The sequence below is a fragment of the Nannobrachium achirus genome (assembly GCF_963921795.1).
Source record: "Nannobrachium achirus genome assembly, chromosome: 7".
NCBI lineage: Eukaryota > Metazoa > Chordata > Actinopteri > Myctophiformes > Myctophidae > Nannobrachium > Nannobrachium achirus.
In genome coordinates, this window is record NC_137816.1 from 35,893,493 (window position 1) to 35,912,350 (window position 18,858).

General features: G+C 41.6%; 1 protein-coding gene across 1 annotated transcript; it reads right to left on the minus strand.

Moving 5' to 3' along the window:
• Positions 1 to 1,640: 1,640 nt before the first annotated feature.
• On the minus strand, positions 1,641 to 17,723 carry ampd3a (adenosine monophosphate deaminase 3a; the record flags this gene model as incomplete). Its single annotated transcript, XM_080730202.1, has 15 exons — positions 1,641 to 1,811; positions 2,032 to 2,142; positions 2,746 to 2,919; positions 3,267 to 3,387; positions 4,100 to 4,263; positions 4,570 to 4,696; positions 4,803 to 4,966; positions 5,067 to 5,198; positions 5,979 to 6,173; positions 6,844 to 6,973; positions 7,495 to 7,714; positions 8,542 to 8,707; positions 9,326 to 9,506; positions 10,019 to 10,241; positions 17,666 to 17,723. 15 exons carry the CDS (start codon positions 17,721 to 17,723, stop codon positions 1,641 to 1,643), a joined length of 2,337 nt encoding a protein of 778 aa, XP_080586328.1.
• Positions 17,724 to 18,858: the final 1,135 nt, after the last annotated feature.

The following is an 18,858-nucleotide window of genomic DNA, read 5'->3' on the forward strand; positions in this document are numbered from 1 at the left end:
GATTGACACAATATGTCTGTCCATATGGGCATTCTCAGAATTTGCAAGTGTGACTCGGGTTGCGGTTGGTTGTTTAAGTTGGACAAAATGTGGCCATATTTTCCCAAATATGGATATGACTGACATCTGACATCATAGATGTCTTATGTCATAGACCACATGAGACTGACGCAATATGTCCATATATGGGCTTTCCAAGCTATGGGCTTAATATTGATGACATCATGGATTTCCATATATGGGCATAAAAGGGACAAGGACAGAATTAATTTACAATATCCTTCTGCTGAGCTGGGATGATATTGATGATCAGGGATCTCCATATATGGGGCTATATCCTATATCCTTTTGCTGAGCTGGGATGAGGTGATGTCAGAACAGGTCATCTATACAGTATTGTGATGTCAGAAGAGTGACAGAAAAAGAGTGACAGATTAATTAGTGATTTTGAGTGACACACAGGATCTGGAGGCTTTCATACTAAGTAGTGACCTACGGTCGCAATCAAAAAGAGCTTTTCCCACCCGTGCTTTGGCTGTGGAAACTCTGGTCAGAGGGATGGGACTAAAGCATAGCCTACACTAGGCCTAGGTGTTTGAGAAGCCTATATACAGTAGCACCCATATAGGGATGCTAAGATCATGTGGTTTTAGTGTTCCAGTTCCAATTTATTTTGTCTTCTCGTTCATTTCTTCCACTTGTTCATCCTGTATATGTTCTCTCACATGATTTGATGAAACTGATGTCGATATACCCGGCCCTGAAAATGTGTTTTCCATTTACTAAAGAGCTGGAGAGACGTGTCCCAATCTGCACATCTGTCTGTCTGTCTGTCTGTCTGTCTGTCTGTCTGTCTGTCTGTCTGTCTGTGTGTCTGTGGTGGGCGTGTAAATACAGCCATATGGGCTAGACCTTCACAAGAATGATTGGCAGGCCAAGGCGCAGATATGCCTAGATGGACATGCGAAAACTGGCATTGTTAGGCAACGGTGTCTGACGTCACATGCCCAAGAGCGCAAAATGATTATGCAGAGAGAAAGAGAGAGAGAGAGAGAGAGAAAGAGAGAGAGAGAGAGAGAGAGAGAGAGAGAGAGAGAGAGAGAGAGAGAGAGAGAGAGAGTCAATCAATTTCATGCATGCAATAAATAATCCGCCCAATTCTGGGTATACCGTAACCTGAAAGTGCTGATTGACAATAAGGACTGAAAAACATGTTTTCGGCTTGCTAAACAGTAGATAGCAAATTGAGTAAAGGTTTCATCCAATTAGGAGCATCAGGTGACTGACTGGGTGCAACTTGTATGATCTCTGGTCTATTTGTGAAAGTCTAAGATTTATTCCAGTAGCACTGATGATAGTCAAGGACTGAAACGTTTATTCTTTTTTAAATCCACTTGTATTTATTTTTGAAATTTGAGCACTGTTTGACAGCATAGATGTCTTAAATCAAAGTTGTTGCATTGAAAGCCTTTCTTGCCCAGGGACATTGTTGTGCAAGTATCTCTATTGTGCTGCTGTCCTCTTAATGACAACCCTTTGACAAACCAAGCATTACCACAGGCACAGTATCATAGTATCCTGACTGTTTTCATTACAGAGAGATCATCATGCTTGGATTATGTCTTCATGTGAGGTCCATGTTACTCTGTCCGGGCACTCATAGCTTTCACTGCATCTGCTAAGAAGCTAAGTTCATTGCACAGTGTCTCATGCCGGAAGGCCATGCGGATCTGTGCTACGTTGGTCCGACGTATGTCATTCCCCTCAGGTCCATCTTTCAAGTAGTTTACGCCTAAGAAGTATTTCTTCTCCTGTTAAAAATTAATACAATTGTATAAAAGCACAAGATTTAAACATAAGCACAAGATATAAACATAATCTGTAAATGACCAGACTACAAGTAGGCTAATGCATGATGCAACACATTCTGAATCCTGACCAGTAAATGACATAATAACATGATGGATTAGTAGATCTGGACATGACTAATGAAACAATGGAGAAAGTGAGTTATTGTAAAGGTCTCACTACCTGGTGAGATAGGCCACTTTGCAGCACACTGTTCCTGGCTATCTCACACTCGTCGCAGGTGCTGAGCTTCCACAGCTGAGCAGCAATGGCATACTCCTCCATTAGGGGCTCCTAGAGTGGTGACAAACACGGGATTCCATTGTTTCAACCACGTTCAACCTTTCCTGTCCCTAGTTTGAGCATTATTGCCAAAATATACAAGCTCACACATATTGGGATGTTGCAGAACAGCTATTTCAGCGATGTTGTGTGTGTGGTTTGGGGGGGGGGGTCACTGCCAGAGGCGATGGCTATTTGAGGGTCCTTAGCATGGAAAGGTTTGGGAACCCCTGGTCTAAACTATGCTACTAGAGTTCATTGAGTGCATGCAGGTTTCCCTGTGCACAGCAAAACCCTGAGTGTCACAATCTCAGAGTTAAATTAAAGCTAGCTGCAAGAAGTACATGTGCAATATCTCTCCTGGCCACGCAGGGATTTCCTTTAGATCAGTAGAAATATAGTCTCCCATGCGGGAGACTTGGGTTTGAATCCTGGGTAGGACATGAAACTTGCAGAAAGATTGCAGCTTTAAAGGGCTAGACCACTTTGGTAGAGGTTTGGGTTCTGTAGTTACTGTACCAATGCCATATAACTTTGGTGGGCAAGAAATAAAAAATAATTGCTCTCTGGAGCCATCATTTATTTTAGGATTTCAGTGTATATGCATGGCTTTACCTTGGTGTAGTGGAACTGCATGGGGTCATCCGTGGACAGGGACACACATAAGCCCTTGTGGAGGAACTCCCGGAGAGGGTTTTTGGAGTATTCTAGGAACAGGCTGTTGTTGCTCAGTGGAGACATCGCTATTGGCACCTGAGCCAGGTAGTACAGGTACTGCAGCACAGGGCTCTGACAACACACACGCACACGCACACACACACACACACACACACACGCACACGCACACGCACAGCGTTCATTTTGTTATAGTTTACAAATGTAACAGAATTGAGTCACAATGGCCCAAAATGTAAATGTCAGCACAAACAAGCTTATTGAATGTGCAAATCTTGTTTTACACAGCAATACATACAATAACATGTTATTCACTATTCATCATATTTATCATTATTAATATGATTTCTGACAGACAAATAGTCCAATAACATTTGGACAGTGATGTCTGCGAGCGGCATTTGGATTCTGAGATTGCATTGATATGGAAAAAAGAAGCAGAATGCAGCCTACAACGGTACCTTCTTTAAGTTGAGTCCATGTGAGATGTTGTCAGCTGTGAGAAAGGCAGACACCAGATGAGTAATGGAGCCTGCTTCTCCACAGTGTGGACGGAACTGGAAGGTGCTCATGCCATGCTCTCTGCAAAACACAAAAGGTCATTTCATATGCTCTTGTGTAGGCCTACTAGTGGCAACTTTAAAGAACTTGCTGCTTTATACAGTACTACTAGGCGTCAGGCACCGGCAATGCAAGTTGGGAATGATACTTCTCAACGTACTTCGTTTATCCGGCTGCCTACTACTAGCACACCAGTGGTGCAATTGCATCCACACTATACCCACATATACTGCATGCTATGGTAAATCCAATTTCCAACTTTCATATTTTCTGTACACTTTGTATTGATCAAATATGAATAACTACTGTATATTCCCATGGCCCTGCTGAGCTGGATGCTGGACCGCATAACAATACCAGCTGCATGAATCAACTAGCCGTCATCATCTCACAGCAGGGAGCTCTTTTTCAGTGTTGCATACTTGGTGGTGGAAAAAGTACTCACATGTTTTAATGTCAATAATAATCTAAATCAAGTGACTAGTAACTCAAGTTTTCAATTAGTTATAATAAATTAAGTAAATTAAGAGTAAAAATAAAAGAATTGCCTTTGAGATGTAATGGAGTAGAAGTAAAATTATTGAAAATTGGAAGTACTTCAGAAAAGTAAAAGAATATACAGTATATATATCAAAAGATTGTACTTAAGTGCAGTACTTGAGTAAATGTACTTAGTTACTTTCCACCATGCACTGAGTATACTGTCAGTAATGGCAATAACATCAGCACGTACTTCCTGAGGTTGTTGAGGACCATGATGTTTGCATACATGTGGAAGAGGTAGTAGCTGTAGGGTGGGTTGTCTTCTGTGGTCCACTGCTCTGGCTTGGGGCTCTTGTAGGAGAACATGTGATCACTATGTTTGGATTCATCGTCTACACTGTCAAATCCAGTCACCTGAAGAAAATTATAAGATATTAAATGATTAAAATATTATTATTAAATCGTAATCACATGAACGCTTCCATCCCATTTCTGGGCATATAATTCGGCGAAAATAGACAATCTCAAAGCTTCACAACGCATCGCAACGAGACACATTGAGATCTTGTACCGTATAATGGATTTGGGGTTGTGGGGGAAAAAGGGAGGGGCCAAGTACAGACCCCTGGGGGACCCTGGTCACTGAACGTTTAAGTGTAAGTTATTTCTTTCACTTTCACTTTGCTGAATGTAATGCAATAAAAAAGGATTTTCACTTACGTATTTGAGGAAAACATGAAGTTCCTTGTGTTTCTGTGGGTTGACTGTGGCCTCAAAAAGAGGTAGAAATACGTTCTCCAGCATCTTGGCAAAGTTAGGAACCAACTTTTTTGCCTTGAAGATATCACTGAAAGGGTGAGGAAATCCACTGTCAGTTTATCAGGAAGTTACAAGAGTGCCAGGTTTCAACAAAATCCTCAATGTGTGGATTCCTCCTCATATGCTGCACTTACTATATTCTGGGTACTTGAATGATCCACCGCATGTTGGGAGAGTACACTTTCTGGTGTATGAACCACTTAGACAGGCTGTCCCACTCGTCTGGAGAACGGCCATAGATTGACAGACGAGGCTCTGCATGCTGATACTTACTTTCCTCCAGATCATGGGCCACTTCCTATGAAGCGCATAAAGTAAAGGTAGAAGACTTAAAAAACTGTGAGGCATTTGTCAGTGTTAAGAGTTTGTGGATATAGCAATAAATGTTGATGTTATACCTTTACAATGCGAGCAAAGTACTCTCCATTAATGAAGTTGTCTGTTTTCAGGTAGATTTCGCGAAGTTCGCTGGCCCCCACTGGGTTATACTTTGAATTAAACTTGTCAAAACGATGAAAGGTTTGTCTCCCCTATTTGAACAGATACAATACATTGTAATGAAATAACGTATGTTATTCATTATTTCCAGACAGTTAACGGCGAGTAACAGCCTGGTTATATGCATAGGAAAAATATAATTTCAATGTTCTTTCATGTTCTAGGTCACCTCCAATATGTATTTTTAAATGTGTTTGTTGATTTGAGATAACAAACATACATTGTGACTGCATTAAAGTCCAATTTGTATCATTATAACTTTTTTAAATGTACATGTCTGAAATTTTAGAGGAAGTCTGCCTTCCTGTAAGCACAGACATTTTGCTATTGGTGTCCAAAAACATTGTGTTTTTACTTTTAACTTGAGGCTAGTAAAAGGCATAAAAAAAGATTAAACCTGACATACAGTATGTGAGTCAGGCAAACCAAAAGGCTTTTGTTTAGGTTACTGTTTAGTTTTTATTAGCACATTATTAAAAAAATAGAAAGGATACAAAATACTGTGCAAGGAGAGGAAGAAGCTATCAGGCTTATTTGGAATCCTTTCCTTAGTGAAAAAGGTCATTAATTAAACAGATTAAAAGTTCACTAGGAACAATACAAATTACAAGTTATCTACTGTAAGAGCAGCTGTGCAATAAAGAAATACAAATACAGAAACTGCACAAAATACAGAAAAAGACTGCAGGTCTGTTATCACTTAATGCCATCTTCATGCACAATATCTTAGAAACTTTGCCGTATTTTGATAAACACGTGGTAGAATAATATGACATTGACTGGCCTATGTACGTTCATAAACAGTGTCTTACAGCATGTACATCGAGGGAGTCCACCGTGAGGTCATAGGGGTCCATGTTGAGGTTATGGAAGACCTGCCTAAGGGTCATTCGCTGTCCAGCCTTCTCCAACACTACACGGTCTGCCTCCGTCTTGCAGGTCGTCTGGATGAAGGTGAGTAGGTGTTTCTGAGACATGCAGGCTGCTGCGTGAATGTGTGTGTCCACCTACGGGAGAGACGTTATATTCATGTTCATTCAGCTGGCCAAGTCAGGGTCTACACATTTTCTCCTTTATAATGTCACTGTCGGGCAGAAACCTCGTATCTCCAAGTTTCAATTTGTATGTTCTATCGTAAAGCAAAGCCTTGCTTCATCATACAAGACTGTCGCACAAGACTAGTGAAAATAGCAGATCTACAAGCACACAACGGCTCGCACCGCGAGGCGTTGTGTGCTTGTAGATCTGCTAATTTCACTATCTTAAATCACTTTTAAAATGGTGAATACAAAACCAACGGTTTTGGACATACAAGGTTTCCACCCGACAACGACGATAAGTATGTCTGCATTTACTGTCACTCTGTCCTCTATGACTCATTACACTGCATCATCATCATATCACAACACAAACATCAAGGTCAAGAGGTTGTATTGATTATCGCACATACTGTAATAACTTCCTTCATAGAAGGATGAGACTGATTGCATTTCAGAGCTCAAGCCATTTTTGGGATGCAGAGGTCATCTGGCAATGGTCCACTTGGATCAATATGCACACCTACTTGCCCTTCTTAATACCTTATCCTCAACATGAAGACATTGTGGAACAGACAAATAGGCTATGGAGAATATTGTCTGTACGATATTCCACATTCTCTAAGAGAGAAATACTTGCCTTCCTAACGTTGTAGAAATCTCTGTGAGGCACACCTTTCAGTTCCCTCAACTCGGCCATCTCATTGAGCATCTCATGGAGGTAGAATTTCGAACCAAGGAAATTGAGTCGTCGATGACAGTAGGTTTTTCTGCAATATTCAATTCAAAGTTGAAATTGTATTATTACTTTTGTTTTGATAAACCTACTTCATAATACTTGTGTGATGAAGTGTCAACAGCACCCACACTTTACTACAGTATAGTATTATAGTAATAGTGTAGAGCGATGGTCCTCAAAGTGGGGTCTGGGGCCCCCAGGGGTCCTTGAGGCTGTTCCAAGGGGTCTGCAGCAAAATTAGTTAATATAAATAAGTTTATAATCTTAACCCTATACTTGCGATTTGAAAATAGGCAATCTACAAGCTCACAACGTGTTGTGATACAATGCGTTTGTGAGTTTGTAGATCAGCTATTTTCAAATGATCATTAAAACATTAAAAAGGGAATATGTTTTTAAACATTTTAACAACACATACAAATATTGTATGGGGGGTCCCTTTCAGATGGGGGTCCGTGGCCAAGTACATATCAATTTGGGGGTCCTTGACATGTAAAGGTTTGAGAACCACTGGTGTAGAGGGAGTGTCCCTTTGGTGTGGCGGTGACTCACGTGGGTCCATCGGCAATCATGGCCAGCACATGACTGAGGTCTATAGCAAAGGTTTGTAAGTCTGGGTATGGAAGTCTATGAGGCCGGTTGTCTCTCAGAGCCTCTGCATCGTCATACACATAAACTATTCCGTCCTTCATTTTCAGTTCGTAGCTCAGGTTCTCTGGGATGTTTTCCATGCTGTAGGGATCCTCCCCCTCCCTCGGGCATGGGCAGATATCTGTATACAGCACAACGCAAGTTTATTTCTCAATTAAATACATTACCTATCCCTCTGCACCTGTCAAATGCAGTGGTTCTCAATCCTTTCAGGCCGCAAGCCCCAAAATAATCATATTTGAACTGGGGACCCCCCACCCTGACGAGCACTATAGGGCCTTTTCCACCGGCAAAGAACCGGTTCGGGTTCTTTCTCACGCCTATGGGATGAACCAGAGGTGAGCTTTTCCACCGAGAACCGGAGTTGGTTCCGAACCGTAAAAGTTGGTTCTGAACGGCAACCATAAAATCCTTGGTTCCTCTGGTTCAATCATGGTTCAATCTGGTGGAAACGCAAGCCGGTTCGCAAGAACGAACCAAGGTTCCAAGAAACTTGAACCGGTACTGGTTCTGGAACCGGTTCTTTGCCGGTGGAAAAGGCCCCTAGTTGAGGCATTGCATTTTGTATAACACAGTTCTATTGTGAAAATAGCAGATCTCCATGCTCACAACGCCTCGCGTTGCGAGGCGTTGTAAGCATGTAGATCGGCTATTTTCACAATTTCTGCCTCTAATATTTGACAATTTGGCCAATGTCATTTTAGAAGTATTAAAAAGACCTTAAATTGTCACTTTGGAAATGTGCATAAACCCTCTATACACTTAAACTTTATGTTGGTTTGTTTACTGTTGAGTGAGAAAACAATGTTGCACATTAAGTTAGTCATCTGAGGACCCCCCAAAATAATTTGGGGAGCCCCCTGGGGGTCCCGACCCACAGGTTGAGAACCACTGATTAAAAGTAGCTTGTGGTGATGTCTTCTGGTGTTGACTCAGACTGTTGTATACCTGGTAGAACCTCTTCCTCTTCCCTCCATGGTTTATTCTCAGCGCTGCATAGGAACTGTGAGGTGGTTCGGCAAAATCTGTGATATGCCAGCTTGGAATACTTCTCACGAATAAACAGAGCCTTTAGAAGGCTTTTGGCAGCCTGTTCATAGTCCTCCACTGTGATCTGAAAAGGATTGATGAATAAAGAATAAAGACAATGGTCTCCTCTTGTTTGATCTCTTATTGGAAAAACTCCACACAATGGCTTCAAGCAGCAACATGTCTGGGGGTTTTTTTGGCCTGTGGAATCATGAATTCTCTGTTATAAAAAGCAAGGGTTTCCGAAATTTGCAGATACCCTGTACAATTATATTGTATGTTGGTGTGTTTACTTTTGATTTAGAAAACAATGTTGCACATTAAGCTAATCATCTGGAGACCTCCCAAATAATTTGGTACTGTATGGGGCCTTTTCCACCGGCAAAGAACCGGTTCGGGTTCTTTCTCCCGCCTATGGGATGGCAACTTTCTTGGAACCTTGGTTCGTTCTTGCGAATCGGTCGCGAACTGGCTTGCTTGGTTCGGAACCAACTCGGTTCTGTGTGGAAAATCTCACCTCTGGAGAAAGAACCCAAACCGGATCTTTGCTGGTGGAAAAGGCCCCATTGTGTTTATGATAAGTAATTTTCCTATTGCCTGCACGGTCTTGAGAATTGCAATATCACCTGGCTCTTAACCATCAAGACAATCTGGGAAGCTTCAGGAGAGATTACCATCAATATGACTTCCCTAGCCTACTTACTCCAGCACAGTAATCTCCGCTGATGGTGACTCTCTGGTATTCAGGGCAGTTCTCTGGCACAGAGGAGCAGGTGGAGCTGGGGGACAGATAAGGAGTGGCTGCCACGGAGCGTGACCACTCTGCATTCACTGGCATCTGCAGGGACATGGACTGGGAACGGATCATCTTGAAACTCTGCTTCCTGGAAATTAATCGAGATTTATTTAACTTCAGTTTATATGCCATCGCATACGGCACTGGTTCCCAAACACTGTGTCGGGACCCATTTGTGGGAGTCCAAGTTGCTTCTTTTCACCTGACAGGGGGAATTTCCCCGGTTGGACGTAGTGCGTAGAAGAAACACGTTATTCCAACCAGTTCCTTTCCCCTCCACCAGGCACCCCGGGCTGGCCAGGGGGAGGCGGTATTAGAGCATTACTGCATGTTTTTTGTGAGGGTACCTACCCTAGGAGAACAGGGAGAACATGCAAACTCCACATAGAAAGGCCCGTTCACCAACCCCACCTGCGGTGTGTGCGCTGATGACACGGAGGAGAGAACACGCCCCCTGGAGGGAATCGAACCCATGAGCTTCTAGCTGTGAGGCCACAGCACTACCGACTGCGCCACCGTGTCCCAAAAGGCTATGATCACTGAGAATGGGTTTTATGATTATGAATGTTGCTCTCAGCCTGAACCAAGGCATGGTTTTACCTCTTAGCGCTCTCCACTGACTGCTGCTCTGCCAGCTCCTTAAGCAGTTCATGTTCCTTGGCTTGGTGGAGGCCAATGGGACAGTCCTCAGGCACTGTGAACATGGACATGGCATCCTTGGTGTCCTCTTCCTTCAGCGCTGAGGCATAGACCTTCTCTGCAAGGAGCTGCACCTCCTCATCCGCCTCACTGAGGGTGATCTTGGGAAACTGACGTGGTATGTCTGTAAGAATGGATACAAACTAATGACATATGTCTGTAAGAATGGATACAAACTAATGACGTGGTATGTCTGTAAGAATGGATACAAACTAAGTGCAGTGAAATGACAGCCGTGGCGAGTTAAGATGCTGGCCAACTGTTTAAATGCATGTTTTTTACAGTAATTATTTTTATGAATGAATGAATAAATAAATGAAATAAATATACTGTATATATACTGAAATTAAATACATAGTATACTGTATACACTATATATAGTGTTATATGCACACACACACACACGCACGCGCGCACACACACACACACACACACACACACACACACACACACACACACACACACACACACACACACACACACACACACACACACACACACACACACACACACACACACACACACACACACACACACCATACAGATTGGCACAAACTGCCAAGCCACAACCTCCACCCCTCATTTCTCACATGGCCCTCTTCTAGCGACACCATGAGGCTGATTCTTTTTTGCAAAACACATTTTTGGACACTGCTCCTACAGATTTTGCCCTAAAATCACGCAAAGCAGTACACAGATTCTCTAAAGTCATGTCATCAACATGGATCTGTCCCATTTTCACTTTTTCCCTCCTGATAATAATAATAATAATACGGTAATAACTTTATTTACCTATAGCACTTTTCAAAACATAAGTCACAAAGTGCTGAACAACAATAAGAATATAGCATACAGGAGAGAAACAATGAGAACCATATAAACTAAAACAGTTAAAAGCAAGCAATAAAAGCACACAACACAAAACCATAGAACTAAAGCAAGTTGATTGCCTACCATAGCCTTCTAAAGTTTGTGTATGCGACCTAACGGTCGCTTATCTCCCGATTAGGGAGTCTTACTGGTCTAGGCATGTATAATTTATATGCATATATATATACGGTATGTATGTGTATGTATGCATTTTTGTTCTTGTTCTATGTACCTATTTCCCATTAGGTGCATGTGACTCTGTCTGCTTCCCAGTCACAGCAATGAACTCTATAAACTCAACACAGTCAGCTCAGCTGTAAATAGCAATTAGCAGCCCATCCATGTCTCTACACATACTCACTCATGTTTACAACATTTTGTCACTGGCTCTGTGCACAGTAAAATCCTCAGTATTTATTTAACTCTGGAGAGTGTACAATGGAACCAATTGGACACATAAGGGTCCATTTGGTTGTTGTTTTTTCTACTGTGTAGCCTACGGTGCAGACTGTAGACAGTAGCTTTCTGAGTCCGACTATTATTTTCCCTCTAGGAGATGTTATTACTGTTCAATAACATAACATACACCTTTTAGCAAGCAATCCTTATTTTGGCATTGGAATAAAGCACCTTGAATAAAGCACCATGAACAGGGGCGTCACAAGGGGGGGGGGGGGGGGGGGGGGGGAGTGGGACTGAGTTACTAGGGCCCAAGGTGGAGGGGACTGGAATTATTTCATATACTTTAGCTATTGAAAAATAGCAGATCTACAAGCTCTGAGTGCCGCGCTGCGAGCTTGTAGATCTGCTATTTTTGAAAAGATGTGAAAATGTGTGCAAATCTTTGAATATATGTGTTTTTAAGCGAACATTTGTAACTCAAATTTTGCTTCTGGGGGTCCCTGGAACTAAATATTTTGAGATGGGGGTCCGTGGGCCAAATACATATCATTTTGGGGGTCCTTCACATTAAAAGGTTTGAGCACCACTGACATAGAAACATAGGTTTTTCAAAAAACCTTAGAAGGATTTGAAATATTCAAAGACTTGCACAAATGTTCACAATTAAAAAAAAATAGCAGATCTACAAGCTCACAGCACGGCACTCAGTGCCACGCTGTGAGCTTGTATATCTGCTATTTTTCAATAGTTAAAGCAAAAATAGCAGATCTACAAGCTCACAGCACGGCACTTGTATATCTGCTATTTTTCAATAGTTAAAGCACAAAATAATGCGTAATAATGGGTTCCCAGTCTAAATGGGTTAACCCCCTCCCCCTATGAAGAACTTTCATGGGGGGCCCGCAGTGAATCCTTGTACCGCGGGCCCAGAATTTGGTGCGACTCCCCTGACCATGAAACCTCCACTGTAGCAACCACAGTGGCAGGCTCTCGTTGGTGTCGTCTGTGGTTGACCAATGCCAAATTTCCATTCTGCCAAAGCTCTTCTAGGAAGTCTACGTACCATTCCTGACACACAATACAACCCTAACAACAGCTGTTCCCCGGTGCATCACTCCAGAGCATTAACACAAACAGCATAATGCACAGACTAAAATAAGGCCCATCTGCGTTACTTTATAACTGTGTTCATAATAATTTACAGTCACTCCCCCAATGCCAACAAACAACAATATTTATATTCTTTAAATAAATGATCTCTCAGCAAATATTCTTGTATAAATAAATGCATATGTATTAATATGTGAGCACACAGCTGACTGCTGACATAATGAAAACTCTGCAACCATTCTTTGTGACTGTACTGTCCCAGTCAAAGCGAAATAATCTACAGTATACTTTATATGCACTCTATAAACTACTATCGTCTCTAGAGGCCTATTCTAGTCTACAACAACACTATGGAACGGTTAATAAAATCAGGCACCTTTTCTGTGGCATCAATGAGCTTTGACCTGACTTTACAGTATATGAAATGGCTGTCCTTCACAGGTGCTGCGTCTGTTGTTGTACATTATGTTCCTATGTCCGCCTCTTCTCTCTGGTCCAGGCATGTGCACACATAGACATCAAAGGGGGCTTGAGCCCCTGCCCTTTTACCCGTCTGTAAAAATGTCCTCTCCAGACCATGAATGCAGTTTTTACTATGGTGAAAGAAATGCAAATCCCATATGCCATACCTGAAGGCAGCATTCAAAAGAATTGCCTTGTCCAAACTCTCCTGAACTTGGATGCGGCATCTGATGTTGAAAGAATTGCCCTCTCTGTGTAGAAATACATGCCGTAAACCACATCTCCAGTATTCACTTGCTTATTTTAGAGTAAAAAAATAGCCGACCTCCAAGCTTACAACTGCTCTGGTCTTACCTTCAGGGCTGCTCACAGCCATTTTTGGTGCCACTGTCTTCTCAAGTATTGTATGAGGGAACCTCAGTTGGGATCAGTGAAGCAGGTCTGTGCAGGTTCACTGGTTGGTATTTCTCTCTGTCCATGGACCTGGGTCAGACTCTACTCATATCTGAGCCTGTGGTGGCATGCAGCCATGGTTTTGTTTTCTTGAGGGACCCTCTCTCTTTCTATTTTAAGAAGCCCATGGCATCATGTACAGATGCTAATCCTGGGAATATGTCAGAAATGGCTGTCAACAAAGAGCCCACTGCCGGCTCAACTGTCCTTTTTATCTTGCAAGTGCTTACAAGTGCTCTCTCTGTCACCCCCAACACACACACACACACACACACACACACACACACACACACACACACACACACACACACACACACACACACACACACACACACACACACACACACACACACACACACACACACACACACACACACACACACACACACACACAGAGAGGGAGGAGAGAGAGAGAGAGAGAGAGAGAGAGAGAGAGAGAGAGAGAGAGAGAGAGAGAGAGAGAGAGAGAGAGACTCTTCACCACCTTTCTGTCCTTTTGAATGAGTAAGTACTGTAGGAACTTAAGCTATGCAACTGTGATGATTATCATGAACATGCTGTGAGAGTAATGTATCTATTTGGTCCTTTATCACTCTCCTCACTCCCCGTGTGCCTCTTCAATGATAAACACACATCTATCTTCTCTGACCTTGGGTTAGGCACTTGGAAATTCAAGATTCCCTGGCTAGAATGTCAGTCAGCACACCAACAATCATAGCCAGGAGGGTTTAGATAAATTAGGTAACCTGAAATGAGAACTGCAATAAGCAATACAGGATGCAAATGATGTTTTATTGTGTACTTATTGTCTCCGCTAGGCCAAAAGGCATGGCAGAGACTATGTTTTGCACCCTGTCGATCTGCGTGTCCGTCCTTCCGTCTGTGAACAGCTTTGGCACCGTTGCCACGATGGCAGAAAAACACTGCACACAGTACACACACTCCCTGTGTGCCAGAGCAGAACCCCTGCCCCAAACAGACATTTTTGGACTACTCCTACAGATTTTTTCCAAAAATCTGAGGAATAGGTACACAGTATCTCTATAGTCATTAAACGAAACGGGTCTTGTCATATTCCATCCCGATTGGCTAAGAGTGGCTTCCAAAGTTTGAAAGAGTGCTCCGTTATGAACAAAATGCTCAAATCATGAACACAATTTCTGTGAAATTTTGCACGCACATTCCCACTAGGCAGAGGAAGAAATGCCAAGAAATCAGCCGTATGGTAGCGCTATAAGAGGCTTATTTGTGTTTTTACCTACTGTATAACTCCTCCGATCAGTGTAAAGCATTGTACCGGTATGCGTAGGCCTACTCTCTAGAGGCCAAGGAAAAACCTTTTCCCTGCATTTTTCACATCCGCCTTTTATAGTGCCACCAAGAGGCCGACTTATATAAAACATTTGGATATTAGGCTACAAATCTGTCCGATATTTCATATTCCATCCTAATTGGCTAACATTGGCTTCCTAAGTTTGCAGCATTGGTCCGTTTTGAACAAAGTGCCTAACGCAGAGTACAATTTCTGTGAAATTTTGCATGCACATTCCCACTAGGACGAGGAACAAATGCCATCCTTTCCACATTGGCCTGTTATAGCACCACCAGCAGGTCAACTTTTGCAAAAAAAATTTTGGAACAAAATGCCTCAAATCATGAACGCACAGCAGCATCTGATTGCCATGAAACGCCAAAGAAGACATGGCACCCTTTCTACAATGGCCTTCTATAGCGCCACCAGGAGGCCACAATAACCTACCTGACCTGGTGGAGACCTGTGCTCGGAAGAGCACTGCTTCTAGTTCATACTCCTTTTCCTATCTGTTCCTTTCTGTATCTGTCATGACTTACAGTATATCTTCTGATAATGTGATATTGCCTGGCGTCATCTTTCTCTCTGAGCTTGCTGCTTAGAGGAATACGTAAACTGAATCATCTCTCACCACCGTTAATAGAGGAATATACTCTTAGGACTACAACTAAGGATTACTAAATTCACAACAAAGTCCATATCCTGAGTGGTTACATTACGTTTTTTCGAGGTATCAAAGCTACTGCTGCAGATTGCCTAGCATAAAGCATAGACAATATACGCATATACTGTGTGCACATTTGCACCATATCCCACAAACAAAACCACAAGCCTACATACTGCACATATTCCCTCAATGACAATTCATAACTATTTGTACGTGCCATGTTGAGCCTGCCTAAAGCCATTCTGTCCCTGGGCAGGGTAATCATAATGATGATTATTAAAGCACAGTAATGCCATTCAGCCCTCACATTGATTGCTTCCCGAATTCTACAGCCAGCCACAGCAGATGGGGAAATAATGTCATTGTGTGTTAGAGCAGTCCTGTTATTGATTGAAGCATCCGCTTTTTAGAGCATTAGAACCGGACGTCTGAGGGCTTTGTGTTGCAGTGCTACAAAATACATTATAGACTATAACACCACTGAGAGACATCTTAATGGTATCATTATCACTCTATCATTATCACTCTACTCCGGAATAGGAAATAGCTTTGTGTGTGTGTGTGTGTGTGTGTGTGTGTGTGTGTGTGTGTGTGTGTGTGTGTGTGTGTGTGTGTGTGTGTGTGTGTGTGTGTGTGTGTGTTTGAGAACATGTGTGCACTCATGCATAAGCATGAGTGCCAAGTTGTACTTTATATGCACATGTGTATTGTGTACTGTATGTGTACTGAGTTGATCACATTTTCCACATTTTAATAATGTGATTCTTCATAATTACAATAAATAATACATTATAGTTATAATTAACAATAAAAAAATGCCATTCATTTCATGTCATTCATTATTTCCCTTGTGTTGAATAATGTGTCCTCTGTGGTAACGACTAAAACAGTCCCCCCGGAGCCAGCTGTCGCCTGCTGGTATTATCATGTCTCCTCTGGTTTCTCTCAGACACCAGGCTGCTGTCATTAGACAGTGGTACTGTACTGCACTGGTTCCCAAACAGTGGGTCGGGACCCATTTGTGGGTCACTGACCAACTTTTAGGAGTCACGACTCGAGTAAATATCCCATTTTCTTTTCCTACATTTAAAAATATATATAAATATTTCAAAAGATTTTGTTTATTTTTATTTTATATTTTACAGAGACAAACAAATAAATCCAAGAAATTCCATAGATATATAATAATTAAGAAGTAGTGAAAATAGTAAGTGTTGTAAGCTTGTAGATCTGCTGTTTTCACTAGTTTGGGTCCTGGGCAAATGTCTAATTTCTCTTTTGGGTCACTGGCTAAAAGGTTTAGGAACCACTGCTGTACTGTAATGATCAATACCTTCTACTCCTTTACTTCTCACAGCCAAATATTGTACTTAACTCCTCTAAAGTTATTTGATAACTTGAAGTACTAGTTTCTTTGTAGATTGAGATTATGAATACAAAACATACATTAACCACTTAGGCCCTATTGTATACTTAGGCTATTTGAAAATATATGATCTACAAGCTCATAACATATTGCATTGTGAGCTTGTAGATCTTCTATTCTCAAAAGAGTTTTAGAACGTTTTCTTCGGTTCTGTAAGTATGTATATACAGTATAGTATATTCCAATACTTTTGTACTTTTACTCAAGTAAAAAATGTATACAGGCATTTCACATGCTACTTCTGCTTTTAAGTACAAAGTGTGAATACTCGTCCACCACTGCTTTTAGAGATCCTGACTTCCGTTATCTCACAGGGAGGTCAACAGCACCTCTATCAGGCTGTTGAATGGAAAACCACTCACTTTATCAGCCTGACTAAGATGCAGCACACTTTACCACCATGTATTTATAACAGATCTGGTATTTATGGAAACAATGCAGGTGTAAAGGTGAATGAAGGGGAGTCAAGGAGAGAGGAGGCTAGTAACAGATGGATAGAGAGAGAGAGAGAGTGTGTGTGTGTGTGTGTGTGTGTGTGTGTGTGTGTGTGTGTGTGTGTGTGTGTGTGTGTGTGTGTGTGTGTGTGTGTGTGTGTGTGTGTGTGTGTGCGCGCGTGCGTGTGTGCGTGTGCGTGCGTGTGCGTGTGTGTTCTGTTTTATCTTTGTGTCTTTTTTATCTTCCCCACAAGGATAGTGAAACCATAAAAATATTTGACAATTTTCATTTTTATTGTTAAAGAGCTTTAGAGTTATGGCTACTGTTAGGAAAAATATTAAGACGAACGTGTGTTTGTGTGTGGGGGGGTTGGGGCATGGATATGAAGGAGGAAGGACAGAGCAGTCTTACCCTTTCCCAAGCAAGGACTTGACTGCTGCCTTATCAGAGGGACGTCGCCTCGTCTCATTTTTCTCAGCAGCCGGGACCTGAGGCGGCGTACAGATACAAAAAATGGTGCACTCATCCATCAATGCAAAGCATCGGGGTTCCAGCAATAGATTATGACACCACATTTGCCAGATACGTTCCCCGATGGATTTTGGAAAATTAACTAATTACGTTTACTCATACTCAGTAGGGCCACTTCACCTCTGGTACAACCAGATCTTATTTTATTGTTGTTTGGGACACAATCAACACAATCCTGAGTTATTCTTTGTGTTCAATCTGTGTTTTGAGATATTTTAGTATTTCAGCTGTGCTAGTGATGCGTTTTGCATCATATGATGCAGCATGATGATGCAAAATGCATCATATGATGCAAAATGCATCACTAGCACAGCTGAAATACTAAAATATCTCAAAACACAGATTGAATACAAAAAATAACTCAGGATTGTGTTGATTGTGTCCCAAACAACAATAACATAAGATCTAGTTGTCCCAGAGGTGAAGTGGCCCTTTAAGTACAATTTTAAGTTACCAGAGTATTTCCCTATTAGATACTTTATATACACCACACATCTCAGAGGCACTTTACTCCACTACAATTATTTGACAGCTTTTGAGTTACTAATTACTAATGATGATGTATTATTATTATGGATAAATTACCCAGCAGCACATAAAATTATTAAAATCACATTTGCCAGCTGAAACATTAAAGTAATGAACAAATCCATGAATTGCTAATTACAATTCAATAATATGATTGTGAAATGGGCCATTCTGCACAATGAGTAAGTACTATTATGTGTAGTGCTACTAATACATGTTTATGCCGGTTATCATTGAATTTTCCTTATGTGTCTACGGACACTACAGCAGTAAACAAACAGATACAAAATGTAAAGACATACATAGGGGGAGATATCCGTCTCTCTAATGCAGCATATTGAATACAGGACTTTTCATTTAAGAGAACGTTTTTACAAGTACTTCCTCCGCCGCTGTCCTAAAGTGACCCCCCAACCCTGTTACATCAATGGGTAGGTTTGGATATAAATCAGTTTTCCTTCATGCAGAGTTGCAGACATGATCGTAATAAAACAAAACATACTGTAATAAGGTTACTTTGTGTTTCATTAATATTTCAAAAGCTA